This window comes from Myxine glutinosa, chromosome 7 (genome assembly GCF_964187855.1).
Source record: "Myxine glutinosa chromosome 7, kmMyxGlut1.1, whole genome shotgun sequence".
In the NCBI taxonomy this organism is placed as follows: Eukaryota; Metazoa; Chordata; class Myxini; order Myxiniformes; family Myxinidae; genus Myxine; species Myxine glutinosa.
The window spans coordinates 33,655,000-33,674,604 of NC_136267.1; the positions used below are offsets into that span (position 1 = coordinate 33,655,000).

Consider the following 19,605-nt stretch of genomic DNA (forward strand, 5'->3'; position numbering starts at 1 on the left):
TCAATTCGACTATTAGAACCGACAGCCAACAGAATCCTTCATTGTGAAGTCATCAATGGGCGTGACTGCATGAGTGTGTGACGTCACAGAGCGACAGTTATTTATCGCATTTGAAACATTGCTTCAAGATGGCGAGGACGTGTTTCTTTCTCGTTGCTTTGATTTGTTGTTTCATGCTCTACTTCAACCTCGGTTACCTGCTAGGACTTCAACAGGTGAGCCTTAAACGAGTGAGAAGATTTACGTGTACGTTTTACCTGGTTTAAAGGTGCGGTTTGAAAACCTTCCATGTGGATGGTAAAATGTGCAAGTGCTCGTTTCCACCTCGCTGGAGCTGAGTTTTTCGAACCGACTTCGTCGTGTGTGTGTGTGTGTGTGTGTGTGTGTGTGTGTGTGTGTGTGTGTGTGTGTGTGTGTGTGTGTGTGTGTGTGTGTGTGTGTGTGTGTGTGTCCGATTTCACCACCAATTGGTCCAAATAAGTTTTCCTGATCCAAAATGTTTTTTGCTTCCATCTCTCTCATATAGAAGCTGCCAGGATATTTCGGATACATCTCCGAGAGTCTGGTAAACCTCGTTACGTTTCAGGTATGACGTCAAACAACACTCCATCAATATGTGACAAATTTTCCGTGTAAGCAACAGTACACAAGTGTTTTATAAGAGGAGGTAAAATTCAAAGAGCAGAGATAAAGGACACCAGCAGGAACCTTACAAACAGGTAGGGAAGTGGGAAAGGCAGGTGAGTCGGCTGTGGAATAACTTTGTATCTCCTGAGTCGATATCTCTTCCACCGCACACTTCCACAACATAATAACATTGTCCAGACAGAGCTTATGACGTGGTGTTTTAAAACCTTGTGGTCTCCACACATCATTCGCCACAAACATAAACAATCTCGTCAAGTACAATCGTCCCAATGTTGTTCTTCTGAGTGACCACATGTGCATCAGAAAGAGCTGATGGACAATTTGTATCGAGCTCTGAGTTTACATCGTACACATTTCCGGGTGGTACTTTCCCTTCGACAGTAAAACACAATTCAGGAAATTCACTTTGACTGATACAAGATGTTTTGTTTATCTCTGTCTGTCGTACAGGAGCCTCCAGGTCTTTCTGACCATCTTTGGGAAAGATTCTTCAACTATGTTCCCTTCTTGAAGATAAGATGGTTTCGAGAGGGGGGGGGGGGGGCATTGGGATTCCCATGTTTGTATGAGATTATAACCGTGTGTAGCTTTTCTTGGTTACTTGATGCAGCTTTCTTCGCTGGAAGAGCATGGGACTTGATTTATTTGATAATCCTAGCCACCTGGGGTAATTGGTTAGGTGAGAGCGGATTGGTTATACCCTCCAATTGTGGGTGAGAGACGTGATTGCGTCTTGTTATTTATTTGCATGTTCACTGGGATTAGCAGTGCAGATGGTACATCAAGATATTTTGTTTGTGTCTGTCCTCCAGAAACCTCAAAGTTTTTCCGACCATCCCTTGAAAAGACTCTTCAACCTTGTTCCTTTCTTGAAGGTAAGATGGCATGGATGACTCCAGGTACGTGATATAAAATACCATATTGGGATGAAGGTTAAAATTTATATATAACATTAAACCGGTAAACCAGTTCAGTTGCAGTTTGTAATAAAACACAGAACCACCGCTGCCTGATACAGTACCAGCTGCTACACCGCTAACTGTAGCAACAATCAGCCTAGACGCCTTCAGAAGGCTTTTATTTGGCAAATCAGGAGCCCACCTCTTGAGGAAATGGATCAATCCAGGGACATATTTCTGGCTCACTGGTTGTCATCAGCATGGAGTGGATACCCCTTGGGCTGAGGAGATTGGCTGGTAGACCATCCTGTGGTGTGTGTGCACGTCTGTGTGCATGAGTGCATCTGTGTGCGCTTGTTATGTGAGAGAGTACAACTTTGACTCGAGGACTTAAACTCGAAGAAGAAGATGAGTGAAAACCTATCCTTTTTGACATTGTTGCTCTTTCTATTCTAACGCAGCCCCGGAAAACAAACTGGATATCAAAACTCTCTCAGGGTAAGTCATTATGTTCCATTATGTTCATTTTCATCTTTGTTCTATTTGCCATACATGATGAGATTGCAGATTGAATCGAATTCACACGCATTGAACAGAACACCACAAATGTAAGTATGTTTATTCACTTCTTTTTTTTGTATACAAGATCGAGGCTCGTGAAAGAGCTTACACTTGAACAAGCATGTGGTAAGATGAACCGATTGGAGCAGAAGAAGAGCAGCAGACATTTGCAGTGAAGTTCGTCATAACCAAGTCTCGAAGAGAAGATACTCCATTGACTGAGATCCGGGTCGGGAAATTGACAGATTGTGCCAGTCCCCGTTGGTCGCAGAAGTCCTTTGCTGAAGAGCCATGACTAGTGAGAGAGGTACCCACACCCAGCCAACTGGCATGGTGACAGTTGAAATCACCACATATGAGGAAGAGACGGTTGGGATGAGTGGATAGAAGTTGGTCCATGTTGTCAGACAGCGAGATGTAGATGGAGTCATCACTGTTTGGTGGACGGTACAACACACACATGAAAAAAAGGTGGGAGCGAAGGGGATGCCGTAGCCAGAGGTACTCCTGGGGGTGAGATAGAGAGAGGGCAGTGCAGGGCGAGTGAGGAAGAGAGTTTTTGATAAAGATAGCAACCACACCACCAAGACAAGGCTCAGGTCTATCATACCGGAGGAGGGAGTAACCAGGGAGAGATATTAAGGAATCAGAGACATCTTCAAAGAGGAAAGTTTCTGTTAAGCAGATCAAGTCTGGTTTGTCAGAAGCAACCTGAATGGAGAGATCAATCAAGTTTGAGCGAAGGCCCCAGATGTTTGAGGTCCATACCGTTAATGAAGAGGAAGGGGGAGCATCGGATACAGGACAGGGGAGGGGGGGGGGGGGGGTCGGGTAAGATGTGGAAGAGGAGGAGGAGGTAGGGAGAGCTGTTGAAGGTGTGTCAGAGATTTCAGAATAGTTTGGAGGAAGGGAAGGATGAGGAGGACAAGGGGTTTGATGGTGATTGGGTGAGGCACAGCAAGGTGTTGTTTGAGGGGGGGGGGGGGCAGAGAGAGGAAGAAGGTTGGAGGAGATGGAGGTTGACAGTTGGAAGGGAGAGGAAGCAGGGAGGACGCTTTGAGGAGGAGGGGGGAGAAGGGAGAATTGGAGAAAAAAAAGTCGGGTGGGGAGATTTGAAGGGGAGAGGGGAGTTTTTAAGGAGAGGGGTGAAGGTGTAATTTAGGAGGAGCGAGGTGAGGGGGGAGTTTGGGAGGGGATGGTGAGGGGGGAGTTTAGGAGAGGAGGGGTGAGGGGGATGTTTAGGAGGGGAGGGGCGAGGGTGGAGTTTATGAGGGGAGGGATGAGTTTGGATTTTAGAAAGTGTTGGACAATTATAAATGGAAAACGAACATTTATTGCAAAATTAGTTTCTTGTGATTTTCAAGTCAGAGATCCTTTTGAAAACGTTGGAAGAACGAACGAACACGAACAAAGAAGGAAATAAATAATGTATATATATGTATTTTTTTAATTAAGATTTTAAACAAAGGGTAAGATGTTCGGGGGAAGTATGGGGTGAAAAGAAGACTCGGAAAAACTGTGAGAGAACGAAAATAAATGGACCACAATCGACCGCTGAGAGAAGACAACAAGGCCTCAAGGCAGTAAACTTGAAAGACCAGGCCTCAAAATCGCGGCAGGAAATAACCGACGATTTTATACAGGTGTGCATGATTTACACCAAGATCTTCCTAGAGACACACAGTAGGTACACACACCGTGACATAAAAATACAGTTTTGACAAAAATACAAACGGGAACAATTACTTAACTTTGATAGCATGGAGAGCGTGGAGATCTTCGAAAAAACACAACTTCGCCTGCAAAACCGGAAGCGGAAGTTCCCTTCTTCAGGCAAATTTCAGGTAAATTACCTTTTCTTCAGGTAAAACTTCGGGTAAATTACCTTGTCTAGTTTTGATCATTTATAACTTATCTCCTATTATTTGAAGCACAATGAAACCAAGAAACCACTTTCTCTGGGTTAATCTGCTGGTGGTCTTTATCTGAACTCCTCGCTCATGTTGCCAAGGAAGATAGGTGTTCAGGTCCCTCGTGCGATGGAATTGTTCATTGTCTACCAATGTCTTTGTAATTCACATTCAAGTACACAGATGTTTATATCAATATCCTTGTCCCCTAATTGATGTATGTATCTTTGAATCAATGAAAGTTGAAATAAGCCTTTTAACACTCTCTTTGCTCTTGTTTACAGGACTAACATCTTCCTGGAGCGAGTACTTCAACCGAGCCGCCACTCAACACTGGCAGATGGGAATGATGATGAATTACCAAAAATTTATTACACTTGTCGTGTTCCTCAGCCTCATCATCGAGGTATAAAAGTGATATAAGCTCATGGGCTTTGGTTAACAATCTCGTTGACAGACCATTTCAGAGTTTATTTTGGGTGAAAAAGTTCAAGTGATAAAATGCAGTCCCAAACGGAATTACACCTCAGATTGAACAAGTGATGCTAAACAGCAGGAGGTCATATACCCAAGGATCCATCGCTACTTGGTGGAGGAGTAGACCGTGGGGTTTGTGATTAGTCTCAGTCAAGATTGAGAAATGTCAGGTTTTAAATTTTAAAATATCCCAAAACAACAACCCAACAAAAATATGCCAAGACACAAGGTCCTCTCTTAATGTGTATTGTTTGCTGCTCTTTGTGTTACAGATCATAAATGGCTTCCAGAATCACCGACATCGCAACAAATGCTGTAAGTTAAAGCTTCTGGAATTGAGATTGGGGACATTTTACGAAAGTACACTAATAATAAAATTAAATTAACTTGAGGAATTGCCACTCCATCTGGTAATGATTTTGTTAACTCATTCACAGCCTGCACGGGAAAAAACTACACGAAGAGCAGAAGCACCGGGAGACGGAATGATGGGATCCCGGAAGTGGATGCTCTTATGGTGATCATGGAATCACAGCAGCATCACACATCGCGACCACCAGCTCTTCAGAATCAGACGGCCATGCTACAGAGAGGTGATGGTTTATCCACAGTGATGCAGAGCGGCTTCAGATCATATGGCATCAGATCAGAGGCCCGAGAGAATGTGTCTCTTGTGTCTCATGGAATGGAGAATGGAAATTTAGAGTTTTGTACAATCCTCAATTTGATGTCCATTTGGTTCACGACAAACAATCAGCAAGTGATCATCACTGTTCATGCATCCCGACATGTAAACACCCGATGGTGTATGATTGAATCGGATTCAGTCAGAATCGGAATACCCAACCAACTAGGAATACCTGTACAGTGTGAACTTGGCCAGTCAGCCTGTAAGAATGCACTGGGATCACCTGGATCAACTAAATACATCCTGACATCTAAAAGTTCCTCCCCAGTCCTTGAGCAACAGGGATGGTCTGATATTACTCACCATCTGGTATCACTAGTATCAGATAATGTAACTGAACAAGGCAACACTCATTTTGCAATAAATGTTCGTTTTCCACTAACCGTCCAACACTTTCTACAATCCAAACTCCACCCTCCCCTCCCAATTTCCCCTCTCCTCCAAACTCACCCCTCCCCTCCTAATCTCCAAACTCACCCCTCCCCTCCCAATCTCCCCCATATCTGAACTTAGTGATATTCTGTCCATTGATCTTTTTCTGTCACAATATCTGTTTCATGTTCATTTTTCCTCTTCTTTCCAGGATCTTCTCTCTGTCATGGTGAAGATGATGAGAGTTCTTCCGGTGATGAGAGTACTTCCGGTGATGAGACTACTTCCATTGATGGTAGTTATTGCAGACCTGATCTTGGAGAGTACGAGGTACAGCAGGTGGTGGTAAGCAAGACATTCAATTTCCTTTTTGTGCCTCTGTTACCGAAGTCGCCGGAGGCATTATGTTTTCAGGTTGTCCGTCCGTCCGTCCGTGATAGGTTTTCATTACCGCGATAACTTGAGAACTGCTGAAGGGATCTTAGTCAAACTTGGTGCAGGTATGTATAATGAGGTAAAGATTAACTGATTAGATTTTGGGGTCACGAGGTGAAAGGTCAGAGGTCATGTTTGGTAAAATCCTGTTACCGCAATAACTTGTGAACCAGTGATGTGATCTGCCCAAAGTTGATACAAGGATGTATTATGATGCTGAGATTAAATTATTTGATTTTGGCGTCAAGAGGTTAAAGGGTCAAAAGGTATCTGTGATAGGTCTACAACTTGAGAATGACTGAAGCGATCTAATTCAAACTTGGCACAGGTATGTATAATGATGTAAAGATGAACTGATTAGATTTTCTGGTCAAGAGGTCAAAGGTCACAGGTCATGTTAAGTAAAAAATTATGTTGCTGCGCCAACTCCTGAACCAGTAATGGGATTTTGAACACACTTGGTGTTAGTGTTTATGATACAAACATGAACTGATTGGATTGTGGCATCAACAAATTAAAGTTCAGAGGTCACGCCAGGTAAAAATGTGATAACTTGAGAACAGCTGATGGGATTTAAATCAAACTTGGTGCAGGTATTATAATGATGTAAACATGAACCGATTAAATTTTGGGGGGAAGAGGTCAGAGGTCCTGTTTCGGAAAAAATATTTTGCTGTTCTAACTTGTGAACCGGCAATGGGATTTTGCCCAAACTTGGTACAAGTATATATTATGATGCAAAGATGAACTTCTTATATTTTGGCATCAAATGTGAGAATTGAGGTGATTTGGTGATTTTAGTGAGGTCAGAGGTCATGTCAGGTAAAATGTGATAACTTGAGAACAGCTGATGGGATTTAAATCAAACTTGGTGCAGGTATTATTATGATGTAAACATGAACTGATTCAATTTGGGGTGAAGAGGTCAGAGGTGCTGTTTCGGAAAATATCTGTTGGTGTTCTAACTTGTGAACCGGCAATGGGATTTTGCCCAAACTTGGTACAAGTATATATTATGATGCAAAGATGAACTTCTTATATTTTGGCATCAAATGTGAGAATTGAGGTGATTTTGTGATTTTAGTGAGGTCAGAGGTCATTGTCAGGTAAAATGTGATTCTTGAGATCTTCTGAATGGATTTAAATCAAACTTGGTACAAGTTTCAAGTTCACAAACGTACAGTCGTTCTGTCGACGATTTTGCGATTTCCCAATTTTGTACTTTGTGATGTATTATGGTGTTTCTATCAGTCTTGTAAGTTCTGAAAACGTTCGAGAATAAAAGTTCAGTCTTATCAAGTGATGTACGTGTGAGTTGAGGCGACGCAAGTCGGTGGTGCTATAATTACGTGATGACATAATTGGTGGTATTACTCCATTTATTTATTATTCCAATTATTTCTTCCTTTTTAGTTCCCATGAGATATCTTAGTCGTTGGTGTGAGCTGTCTAGCCTGGGTTTGAATCCCAACCCAGCTATAAACTGTCATTCCGGTGTTTCATAGGCCCTGTGATTCATCAATGTGTGTGTCGTCCTTTGGATTGACGTTAAACTGGTCATCCGTATGCCGGAATTAGTTGGTGGACATTAAAGATCCCATGATGTACTTCACAAAGAGGAGGCAAACTATCGCTGGCAACCTGAACACATTTCGAATTCCTGCCCCAACTTCGTACGCTGAGCTGGAATGGTGACCTGACCAGCATTGTGGCCAAATATCTGCTCTGCCTAGACTAGGAGTTTCAATAAAAGGAAGAAGAGGAGATGCAAGGAGTAAAGGAAGAAGAGAATCAGGGAAAGGAAGAAAAAGATGCATTGCTAGCGAAACGAGAGGTGCAGAAGGGACAGAAAAAGGAACACCAATTAGAGCTGGAATCCACTAATTACCACTAATTACCAACCAATTATAATTATCGTTGCTTGTATGTGTGAATTATTATCTTCATTATGCTATTTCTGTCTCTTCGTGAGCGCAATGTTTCTACCACACAGGTCGAGGTTCTTTCAGAACGCTTGATCATGCAAGATGATCAATTCGATGAGATCACCGTGAAAAACAACAAACTTTCGGCGGATCTCAAAAAAGTTTCCAGCACCTTGTCGGAAGTGGAACTTCAGCTCGAGGAGCAGCAACAACAACATGAGGAACAGCAACAGAAGAACGTTGAGAGCTGCCAAAAGGTAAATAACCGTTATCAAACATGTGGGACTACAGATGGCCAAGGTGGTGAACATCATGCTCACCTGCACATGTTCTGATGAGTTTTAACACCTTGCACGGTTCATGCTGCTCTTGAGACTTTCACAAATGGAAGACTGTTGATTGAGATTTGTGAAACTAGTCCACCTGCTAACTACAGGAGAGCCAGGAAGGGTCATTCCTCTTTGGGGTATTTCGATTACAGTCGATCTATGGTCGGGTCTCAAGAACATTGGGTGTGTGTTCATTTACCAAGCTTCTTGTGGAGAGATCGTCAAGTGGTTTAAGCATTTGAGCAAGCACTCCATTCAAAACCGTGAAGGAACGGCTGGCTTGGCAAGCGCGAGCTAGCTGCTTGGTAAAGGAGCACAGCCCGAGCTTGTCCCTTTCAGTTTCGCGTTAAACAGAAGGAGCTTGTTTCAAAAGTTCACTACGAAAAACGCCACGTTAGCGCCAGGAAAGGCCATGTTATTAACCCAACATTTGTGGGTTATTTAGAGTACAGTAGATCTTCGCTCAGTTCTGTAAGTAAACCTTACTTCACGGATGTTGGGATTCCTCCAAATTTCTTAATTTAGTGTTTTAAAGAGCATTAGCGACTGTTTAAAAAGTTAATCACACGTGTTTGTAGTTCATAATAGCCGGCGAAGCCGGTGTTGTCAATAAACGCGTACGTATTATGTCGAAAACCTGATTATGCCTTGGCTTGAGAATTCCGAAGCGCAATGGAGGCCGCCATCTTGCGGATGCGGAAGTATGCATAACAAATTGAAAACGTTCAATAGGAATTTCTTTCACCCGTCATTGTTTGATTCACAATCTTATGCACCTCTAATTTATTATTAAAATACTTTAAGACCAACCTCGGCCCACACGGGCCTGGTTATCTTCAACGAAACGCGTCACCAAACACCGGACCCAATGAGAGTCGAGCATTTGAAAAAATATTTCTAAAACCAAATCACGCACTGGAGGCCGCCATTGACCGGATGCGGAAGTTTGCATAAACCAATTGCGAAAAAGTTCAATAGGAGTTTGTTTCACCCGTCTTTCTTTGATTCACCATCTCATGAACCTCTAATTTGTAATTAAAATACGTTAAGACCAACCTCGTTATCTTCACCGAAAATCGTCACCAAACACCAAAACCAATGAGATTCGAGCATTTGAAAAAGAAAAATTTCAAAGCTTATTACGTGTTTCGGAGGGTGAAAACGGCATCCAATATTCTAAAATTGACGAAGAATTATTTTTTAGAAATCTCGTGGTCGTCGGGGATAGTTTTTCACCGCCAGAAATATGGTATAAGCGGTTTACATATTTAGTTTAGAAATACGGATAGTTTTTCACGGCCAGAAATATCCGAAGTTGAGACGGAATTCACCGAATTCATCACTGCAAGCTAACTTCTTCTGGTGGAGGAAGCCGCAGTGCCCGGAGAGAACCAGTCCTGACAGCGACTGAAGTTAGAAGACTACACACATACTGTGAAAACGTATGTTAAGCCCAGTTAAAATTTCTTAAAATAGGCCTTAAGCTAGCACATCGTATAGTTACTTCCTTAAGCTTCTTGTGACATTTATTGTATGCAGGTATTGGGGAGGACTGTCTGCTCTTCTCTTTTACCAAGTCATACCAGGTACGGTACCTACACCGACCTACTATCAACTACCTAACCTACTGATGCCATAGTGATGGGTAAAATAGTGGCAAGAGGCTTTGGCTTCGCCAGCTCATTGCGGCTTTGCAGTCGGTACTAGTATTTTTACTTCCAGTAGAAGCTGTTGATCACACAGAAACGCCATTATAGCAATAAGATATTTATACACGTTATCACTGCAGGAAAAACACCTTGGGGAAGTCGGACATTATTAGTATGAATATTATTTTGTATTAGCATCAATAATATGCGATTATCATTAATTTTGTTATTAAAAGCGTCTTTGGAAAAACGCCACGATAAATCTTCTTTGGAAAAACGCCACGATAAAGCTAATTTAACATTTATATACACCTCAACGTTCAACCCCATTGACGGCAATGGCGGGGAAACTCGCCCAGGGGGAGAAAACCCCCTTGGGGAGCGGGGCAAATGAATGTGCTACAACCTTCATTGTGCAACCCTTCGTCATCCTGTCAGGTTTGGTTGAGATTGGTCTTGGATAAGTAACGACAGAATGTGTTGGCGTCAAAAATTCATCAGATCAGACACGAAATGGCGTATTTAGTGTGATTCCATGTGAACTTTGCATTGAAACCAGAATTGATCCCACTTTAGACTTGAGAAGACACCTCCATAAAGTATTGATTATGTGTAGATCAGAAAACAGTAACTTTAACTGTTGATTACACTGTCATGTACCACACAGGTCGAGGTTCTTTCACAACGCTTGATCATGCAAGATGATCAATTCGATGAGATCACCGTGAAAAACAACGAACTTTCGGCGGATCTCACGAAAGTTTCCAGCACCTTGTCGGAAGTGGAACTTCAGCTCGAGGAGCAGCAACAACAACATGAGGAGCAGCAACAGAAGAACGTTGAGAGCTGCCAACAGGTAAAGAACCGTTATCCAACATGTTGGATTACAGATGGCCAAGGTGGTGAACATCATGCTCACCTGCACATGTTCTGATGAGTTTTAACACCTTGTAGGATTCATGCTGCTCATGAGACTTTCACAAGTGGAAGACTGTTGATTGAAAGTAGAACAGAAAACAAACTTTCCTGTCAATGACACCGTCATGTTTCTGTCGCACAGGTCGACCTGCTACCTGAGCTGTTGAAAGCAAATGAGCATAAACACCATGGGCTCGCTGTCCAATTTGAAGGACTTTCAGGGCATCAATCACACCTGAGCAGCAGGTTTGCTGCATTGGAACAGCAGCAGCAAGAACAGCGAGAGAGGCAGGAGCACCAGGATGTTGATTACCATCAACAGGTGAGCAACCGTTATCAAACAATGTGGGACTTGCTCTGCAATGTGTAACTGGTGAACACAAAAGAGCAGATACCAAAGAGTTGAAGATAATGTTTCCCTTGATGTGTCTTATGTGTTTTAATCACTTGCAGGTGACGCAGCTGGAGACGGATTTGGAGGATCGAGACAACCGCTGGAGAGACGTGGCCGTTAAAAACCACAACGCCATGAAAGCGATGTACGAGCTGTTCAAGTGGATGGAGAAATTGAAAGAGAAGAAACAGGTGTGCCGAAAGAACCAGCAGCAGGTGTATCGATCACAGCCAAATAAGGTACCGCAGCACAATCTCAAGAAGCCAACACAAATACTACAGTTAACCCATGAAGTGCTCCATTTACTGCTCGTTCGGCCATAAATGCTTTTTGTTAACGGCTTTTCTCCACCAATTAGAAGCAAGATTTCCATAAGTTACCTGGGAATTACACATTGTAAGAAAAGTCATGATTCGTTCTTTTGGTTGACGTCAGTTTAAACTCATTTACTGGAGGATAGTGGCCCAACGCTCTTTATGGGTTGACAATGCTTATGGGTTGACAATGTTTATGATAACAGTTTATGGGGTAACTTTAAAGGTTAAAAACAACATTGTTGGGCAGTCATCAAAACACGGAAACCAACTCGCATTTCTGAACATTCGAATCATTTTCCAATCTGGTTTTACTTTGGAACACGATATTTACTGGTGAAGAACTCGTCCTCAGGTTCGGGTTAATTCCGTCGAAAATGGCGTATTTTAGTCTAACTTGTAATATCGACTTTCACCACCAGGAGGCGCGACACGATAAACATTTACATAGAGAGAATTGGTGTACACGTCCAACCTGAACCCTGGGGACTGAATTGTTTTTACCCTCTAAAACTTTCCTGTGCACACCCTTCATACAACCAAAAGTTTTCAACTCATTCTGTCCAGTGGTTCAGGAGTGCATGGATGTCAAACAAACACACAAACAAGTACAGATACATTCAAAGTACACCGACCCAATGCCAAATAATTAAATATCCTACAGCGCGGCATGTCCGGGTGCCTATGGCGCCCGACAATACCGCAGTGCAGCTCATAGAGACTGCATTGGGAGGGAGAGGTGTACGCTAATTGATTGATTAATTGTATAATTAAAATCAATAAAAGATTATCACAAAATATTTTCTTAATAAATTGGCTAATAGCATAACTAAACCACTAGTGCTTCATCCGAAGATGTTTCTTTTAGAAATGTAATTAAATATGTCATCAATAAAAAATTAAATAATTGATTGATTAATCAATAAATAATTAATCGATTAAATGATTAATCAATAAATCAAATATATCCTTGATAGCCACATCACTTGGTCGCTGTCATGTCCAAATATTAGCTACCCAGCTCAAAAGGTGCCTGAGATATTGGCCAAATGAGAAAGAAAATAAATAAATGATGACTAATGAAAATAAATAAATAATAATCATTAAAAAATTAAATTATCAATCATTTTGGTCACAGAACACATAAACCACCACCATTTCATCAGAATCTGTAACTGAAAAAATAAAAATTTTGGTCATTAATCGAATAATTAAATAATTAATCGATTAATTGATTAATTAATAAATCAAAAATAGCCTTTGCAGCCAAATCACTTGGTCACTCATGTCCAAATATTAGCTTCTGAGCTCAAAAGGTACCTGATATATTGGCAAAATGAGAAAGAAAATAAATAAATGATTAATAATGAAAATAAATGAATAAAAATCATTAAAAAATTAAATTATTAATCAATTCGGTCATAGAAGACATAAACCACCACCATTTCATCAGAATTTGTAACTAAAAAAAAAATTTTTTTGGTCATTAATCGAATAATTAAATAATTAATCGATTAATTGATTAATTGATTGACAAGAAAGAAAGACAAGTACAGATACATTCAAAGTACACCGCCCCCATGCCAAATAATTAAATATCCTACAGCGCGGCATTGCCGGGGCGCCTTTGGCGCCCGACAATACCGCAGTGCACCTCATCGAGGCTGCATTGGGAGGGAGAGGTGTACGCTAATTGATTGATTAATTGTAGAATTAAAATCAATAAAAGGTTATCACAAATTATTTTCTTAATCAATTGGCTAATAGCATAACCAAACCACTCGTGCTTCATCCGAAGATGTATCTTTTAGAAATTTAATTAAATAAGTCATTAATAAAAAATTAAATAATTAATTGATTCACCAATAAATAATTAATCGATTAAATGATTAATCAATAAATCAAAAATATCCTTGATAGCCACATCACTTGGTCACTGTCATGTCCAAATATTAGCTTCCCAGCTCAAAAGGTGCCTGAGATATTGGCCAAATGAGAAAGAAAATAAATAAATGATTAATAATGCAAATAAATAAATAATAATCATTTAAAAATTGCACTATCAATCAATTCGGTCACAGAACACATAAACCACCACCATTTCATCAGAATCTGTAACTGGGAAAAAAAAAAAAATTGTCATTAATCAAATAATTAATCCATTAATTGATTAATTGATTAATTAATAATTTATTAATCAATAAATCAAAAATATCCTTGATAGCCACATCACTTGGTCACTCATGTCCAAATATTAGCTTTTGAGCTCAAAAGGTGCCTGAGATATTGGCCAAATGAGAAAGAAGATAAATAAATGATTAATAATGAAAATAAATAAATAATAATCATAAAAAATTAAATTATAAATCAATTCGGTCAGAGAACAAATAAACCACCACCATTTCATCAGAATCTGTAAATTTAAAAAAAAAATTTTTTTTGTCATGAATCAAATAATTAAATAATTAAAGAATTAATAAATTAATAAATAAATAATAATAATAAACAAATTAAATTATTAATCAATTCGGTCAGAGAACACATAAACCACCACCATTTCATCAGAATATGTAACTTATAAAAAAAAAATTTTTTAGTCATTAATCGAATAATTAAATAATTAACCGATTAATTGATTGATTAATTAATAAATCAAAAATAGCCTTTGCAGCCAAATCACCTGGTCATTGGCATGTCCAAATATCAGCTTCCTAACTCAAAAGGTGCCTGAGTTAATGGTCAGAAGAGAAAGGAAATTTAATTAATTAAATAAGTACTTAATTAATCGCTAATAATTAAATAACTCCTCAATTAATTGATTAATCAAAAAACAAAAAAATAATATTTTTGACAACGGACTTGCTCACTACTGTGCCGAAATTTCAGCTTCCTAGCTCAAAGGATGGCTGAGATATCGTCCGGACCAGTGTTTCCCAACCGTTTTCTGATCGAGTACCACTTGGAGGTCCCGTACCGTCGCCACGTACCACCTGGTTTCAGAAAAACCCAATCCGCGTACCACCTGGTTCCAGAAAAACTCAATTCGATAAGATATCAGGCTTATTTCAATTTAATGCGCGGGCTGCATCTGTTTCTTCTCCACCAGCTGGTCGATGCGGGGCATAACTTTGCTCACAGCACATCGGAAATCATGAAATATATCAGAAATCAGAAATAAAAAAATTATCAGGCCAAATCATTTTTTTTAAAGGTTGTCGCGAACTACCTGGAAGGCCCTCGCGTACCACTAGTGGTACGTGTACCACAGGTTGGGAAACACTGGTCCGGACAAACAAACAAGAAAGAAAACAAGAAAACAACCAGAGTGAAAACTTAGTACTCCCTTTCAGCGTTCGTCACTGCCGAGCTCCCTTCGGTGCCCAGCAATGACGATTTGCAATGCCTGGAGATGGCATAGGAAAGGAGCGGTGTACAACAGAGTGAAAACTGAGTACTCCCTTTCAGCATGCGTCACTGCCGAGCTCCCTTCGGTGCCCAGCAATGACGATTTGCAATGCCTGGAGATGGCATAGGAAAGGTGCGGTGTTCAACAACCAAGAAAACAAACAACCAGAGTGAAAACTGAGTACTCCCTTTCAGCGTGCGTCACTGCCGAGCCCCCTTCGGTGCCCGGCAATGACGTTTTGCAATGCCTGGAGATGACATAAGAAAGGTGCGGTGTACAACAAACGATAACTGCACTCAGTAGAGACATACCTCCGCAAGGTGAACAGGTCACGTTTTGTATCCCAGAGTAGACCAGAAAATCACAATACAGAATCACATTTAATCAAAATCATCCATCCACAACTTTTTGACAAATCCGGCTTTGTAGCATTTTTGGCCCAATCTCCCGATGGTGAAGAATCGCTTAAAAATTATAGTAGCCGGATCCGGAGCTTCACCAAAATCTAATAATTTCGTCCTGCTCACGTCTCTGACAAATTTCGTCCGCATCCATCCACAAATTTTTGAGATATCTTGTTCACAAATGGACAGACGGACAGACAAACTGACAAACGGACAGACAGACAGACAGACAGGGGTGAAAATATAATCTCCATCCACCTTTGGTGGCGGAGGTAACAAACACACAAACAGACAAACAAATAAACAAATAAACAAACAATCAAACAAACACACAAACAAACAAACACACAAACAGACAACCACACAAACAAACAGACAAACACAAACAAACAAACACCAAACACAGAAATAAACACACAAACAGACAAACAAATAAACAAACAGACAAACACACAAACAAACACCAAACACACAAACAAACAAACACACAAACAAACACACAAACAAACAAACACACAAACAGACAAACAAATAAACAAACAGACAAACACACAAACAGACAAACACACAAACAAACACACAAACAAAGACTTCTCCAGTGATAAATTGGATGATTGCTATTATTATGATGATTATGATGATTATGATGATTATTATTATTAATATTATCATTTTTGGAGCAGGTGCGGTGTTCACTTTACAGTATTGTCAATTTCATGTTCTTCTGCTGCTGTTTTATTTGAAAAACTCTTCATTTGTTTCCACAGGGTGCTCGCGTTGTTAAGCACGTCGTCCCAAGTGGTCTGGACCTCAAAACTTCCAACAATACCTGGAGGTCCAGCACGAAAACAGGGATGACAAGTTGTGATCAAGTGAGTTTGGTGTGTTCTATTTGAGAGGATGCTCATTTGTGTCGATTTCACGTTAAAACATCAAACTTTCCTTCCTTCTCTCATTTATTATGATTATTATTATGATTATTATTATTAATACTAGGGCATGCCCGTACTATATACATATCTAAAATTATATCCCCCCCCTCTATTTACATGAAATGGTTTGGTCCAAAGCGAACGGCCTGCGAGTACGGTGACAATCCCCCCCCTCTATTTACATGAAATGGTTTGGTCCAAAGCGAACGGCTTGCGAGTACGGTGACAATCCCCCCCCTCTATTTACATGAAATGGTTTGGTCCAAAGCGAACGGCTTGCGGAGTTTGGTAAAGAAATCGCCATAGCTCGGTAACTACTTGTCCGATTAATATGAAACCTTGAAAAGGCACATCCTCGGGTCCCCAGCAATATACCTGGCAAGTTTCAAGTATATCGGACCTGTGGTTGTCGAGAAACAGCGGTCACAGACAAACACACAGACACACACACAGACACACAGAGATTACTGGAATAATAGATAGATTATCATTTTTGGAGCAGGTGCGGTGTTCACTTTACAGTATTGTCAATTTCATGTTTTTCTGCTGCTGTTTTATTTGAAAAACTCTTCATTTGTTTCCACAGGGTGCTCGCGTTGTTAAGTACGTCATCCCAAGTGGTCTGGACCTCAAAACTTCCAACAATACCTGGAGGTCCAGCACGAAAACAGGGATGACAAGTTGTGATCAAGTGAGTTTGGTGTGTTCTATTTGAGAGGATGCTCATTTGTGTCGATTTCACGTTAAAACATCAAACTTTCCTTTCTTCTCTCATTTATTATGATGATTATTATGATTATTATTATTAATATTATCATTTTTGGAGCAGGTGCGGTGTCCACTTTACAGTATTGTCAATTTCATGTTTTTCTGCTGCTGTTTTATTTGAAAAACTCTTCATTTGTTTCCACAGGGTGCTCGCGTTGTTAAGTACGTCATCCCAAGTGGTCTGGACCTCAAAACTTCCAACAATGCCTGGAGGCCCAGCATGAAAACAGGGATGACAAGTTGTGATCAAGTGAGTTTGGTGTGTTCTATTTGAGAGGATGCTCATTTGTGTCGATTTCACGTTAAAACATCAAACTTTCCTTTCTTCTCTCATTTATTATTTTGACACCTCACCAATGACACCTCCTTTGTTTTATTCCCATTTCCTTCCCCAAGGATGTATGTCGACAGTTTCGAGTTCTCCTCAACAAAATGACACCAGAAAATTTTGGTCGCCTCATAAATCAGATGAAGAGGGTCAATATCACCACAGAAGAAGATCTTGAGGACATTGTACAGCTTGTCCTGGACAAGGCGATAAAGGAATCCAAATTTTCTGAGGTGTACGCACACGTGTGTCACCACCTTGCAAAGGTGAGTTAAGTTAACCACTACCACAACTCATGAGAGGAAGCACACCATACCAACAGATATCATTTTCTGAAACTTGTGAAATATCTGCTCTGCGCCCCTCCTATCACCTCCTACCACCTCCTACTACCCCCTCCTACCACCACCCCCTCCTACCCCCTCCTACCACCCACTCCTAACACCCACTCCTAACACCTCCGCCTACCATCTCCTACCACCCCCATCTTACCACCACCTCGTACCATCCCGTCCTACCACCTTCTCCTACCACCTCCTCCTACCACCTACTCCTACCACCCCCTCTTACCATTGCCCTCCTACCATTTTCTCCGACCACCGACTCCTTCCACCTCCTACCACCCCCTCTTACCATCTCCTCATACCACCTCCTACCACCCCCTACCACACCCTCCTTCCCCACTCCCCTTTTCACAAACTGATACACAGTGTGCATTACTCTCATTTCCTTGGTGATATTTCCTCCCAAACTTGTTTACCCTCCATTGCAGGCCTCACTGCACTCCTTCCCTTCTTTTTTTCACTCCCTCTATTACAGGCCTCACTGCACTCCTTCCCTTCTTTTTTTCACTTTTGATTTTCTCAATTTATCTCCCTTGACCCACACCTGTTTAGAAAGTATTTAATAAACAGGTACCCCCTTTTCTTCAACAACATCCACCATTCTTTCATGTTTTCATAGATTGAGGTACAAGGAAGAGATAAACCTGGAAAGGTCCTCAACTTCCACACGCTCCTCATTGAAAGCTGCAAGAATGAGTTGAGAATGGGGAATGATGGGAACTCCAGCTCGGATGATGACGCATCCAAAGAGAAAGGTCGACAGCGCGCGCTGGGCCACGTGGTCTTCATCGGGGAGCTTTTCAACGCACAGGTATTGGACGAATCATTTATCACCAACACAGGTAAGGGATTGCTCCAGGATGGGAATGAGCAATCTCTCGAGTGCTTCTGTCGTCTCATTGGAATTGCTGGAAAGGTCATCGACTCGACGCAAGCCAAAATGGTAATGAACCTTCACTTTGGAGTTTCCATAAACACCTTTACTCTTCAACTTCCCCTCTAAAATCATCCTTCTTGCTCGTCTTCGTTTTGCTCACCGAGCACCATGTTTTTCTGTCTTCACAGATGGATGAGTATTTCACCTTTTTGGACAAATTAATGAAGGAGCGGAAAATTGTGCCACGCATCCGTTTCATGCTCCAGGATCTGGTAGATCTTCGTATGGTAAGTCACACCTATCGTCCTCAGGTGTGCCAATTCACAATGAATACCTGTCTCAAGCCGTCTACCGTCCCGGTTCCTCGAGCTCGGTCATGCTGATCTTTAGACTCCCTGCCCTCTTTTCAGTGAATTCCCAGACGGTCTTCACTGTTTTGTTTTAAAATGTTTAAACTTCCTTCTTCCGCGTTGTTTACTCTCTTCTATTACAATTCAGTCTTCTTCTTCTTTTCAAAAGGCTGTTTTCAAATCGCTCTTTAAATCATTCCCTTTATAAAAGTTTAACCTCTTACAGTTTTTCCCTTCTCAAAACTCTAAACTCACCTTCATTCCACCCTTCCTCCAACGTTTTCAAATGTATCTGACTTGAAAATCCCGAGAACCCCAGTTTGTTTGCAGTTGATGTTCGTATTTCATTAATCGTTACTTTTGTACATCTTCAGTGCCAAACCCTTCCCTGTCTGTTCCCTCCTCTCCTGGTACTCGCCCCGATCCTACCAACCGTATCTCTTACCAGCATCCCACTCCATACCCCCATTCCATCACTACCTGCCCGCTACCATTCCCTTTCAAAACTCCCCCCACACCCCTTCCCTTCAAAACTCCCCCATAAACTCTCCCCTTTAAATACCCCTCCCCCCCCACACCCCTTCCCTTCTAATCTCCCCCCTCAACCCTCCCCTTCAAATGTCATCACGCCAGCTGGTTGGGTGTGGGTTCCTCTCTCACAAGCCATGGCATCTCAG

At 41.3% G+C, this 19,605-nt stretch overlaps 1 protein-coding gene across 1 annotated transcript; it reads left to right on the forward strand.

Moving 5' to 3' along the window:
- Positions 1 to 1,244: 1,244 nt before the first annotated feature.
- LOC144893049 (uncharacterized) lies at positions 1,245 to 19,166 on the forward strand. The gene is made up of 16 exons (XM_078782662.1): positions 1,245 to 1,523; positions 2,009 to 2,045; positions 4,303 to 4,424; positions 4,768 to 4,810; positions 4,933 to 5,088; positions 5,767 to 5,900; positions 7,984 to 8,172; positions 10,561 to 10,749; positions 10,954 to 11,133; positions 11,265 to 11,444; positions 16,097 to 16,201; positions 16,848 to 16,952; positions 17,175 to 17,279; positions 17,426 to 17,623; positions 18,321 to 18,644; positions 18,767 to 19,166. Exons 1-16 carry the CDS (start codon positions 1,422 to 1,424, stop codon positions 18,959 to 18,961), a joined length of 2,364 nt encoding a protein of 787 aa, XP_078638788.1. The 5' UTR covers positions 1,245 to 1,421; the 3' UTR covers positions 18,962 to 19,166.
- The last annotated feature ends 439 nt before the right edge of the window (positions 19,167 to 19,605 follow it).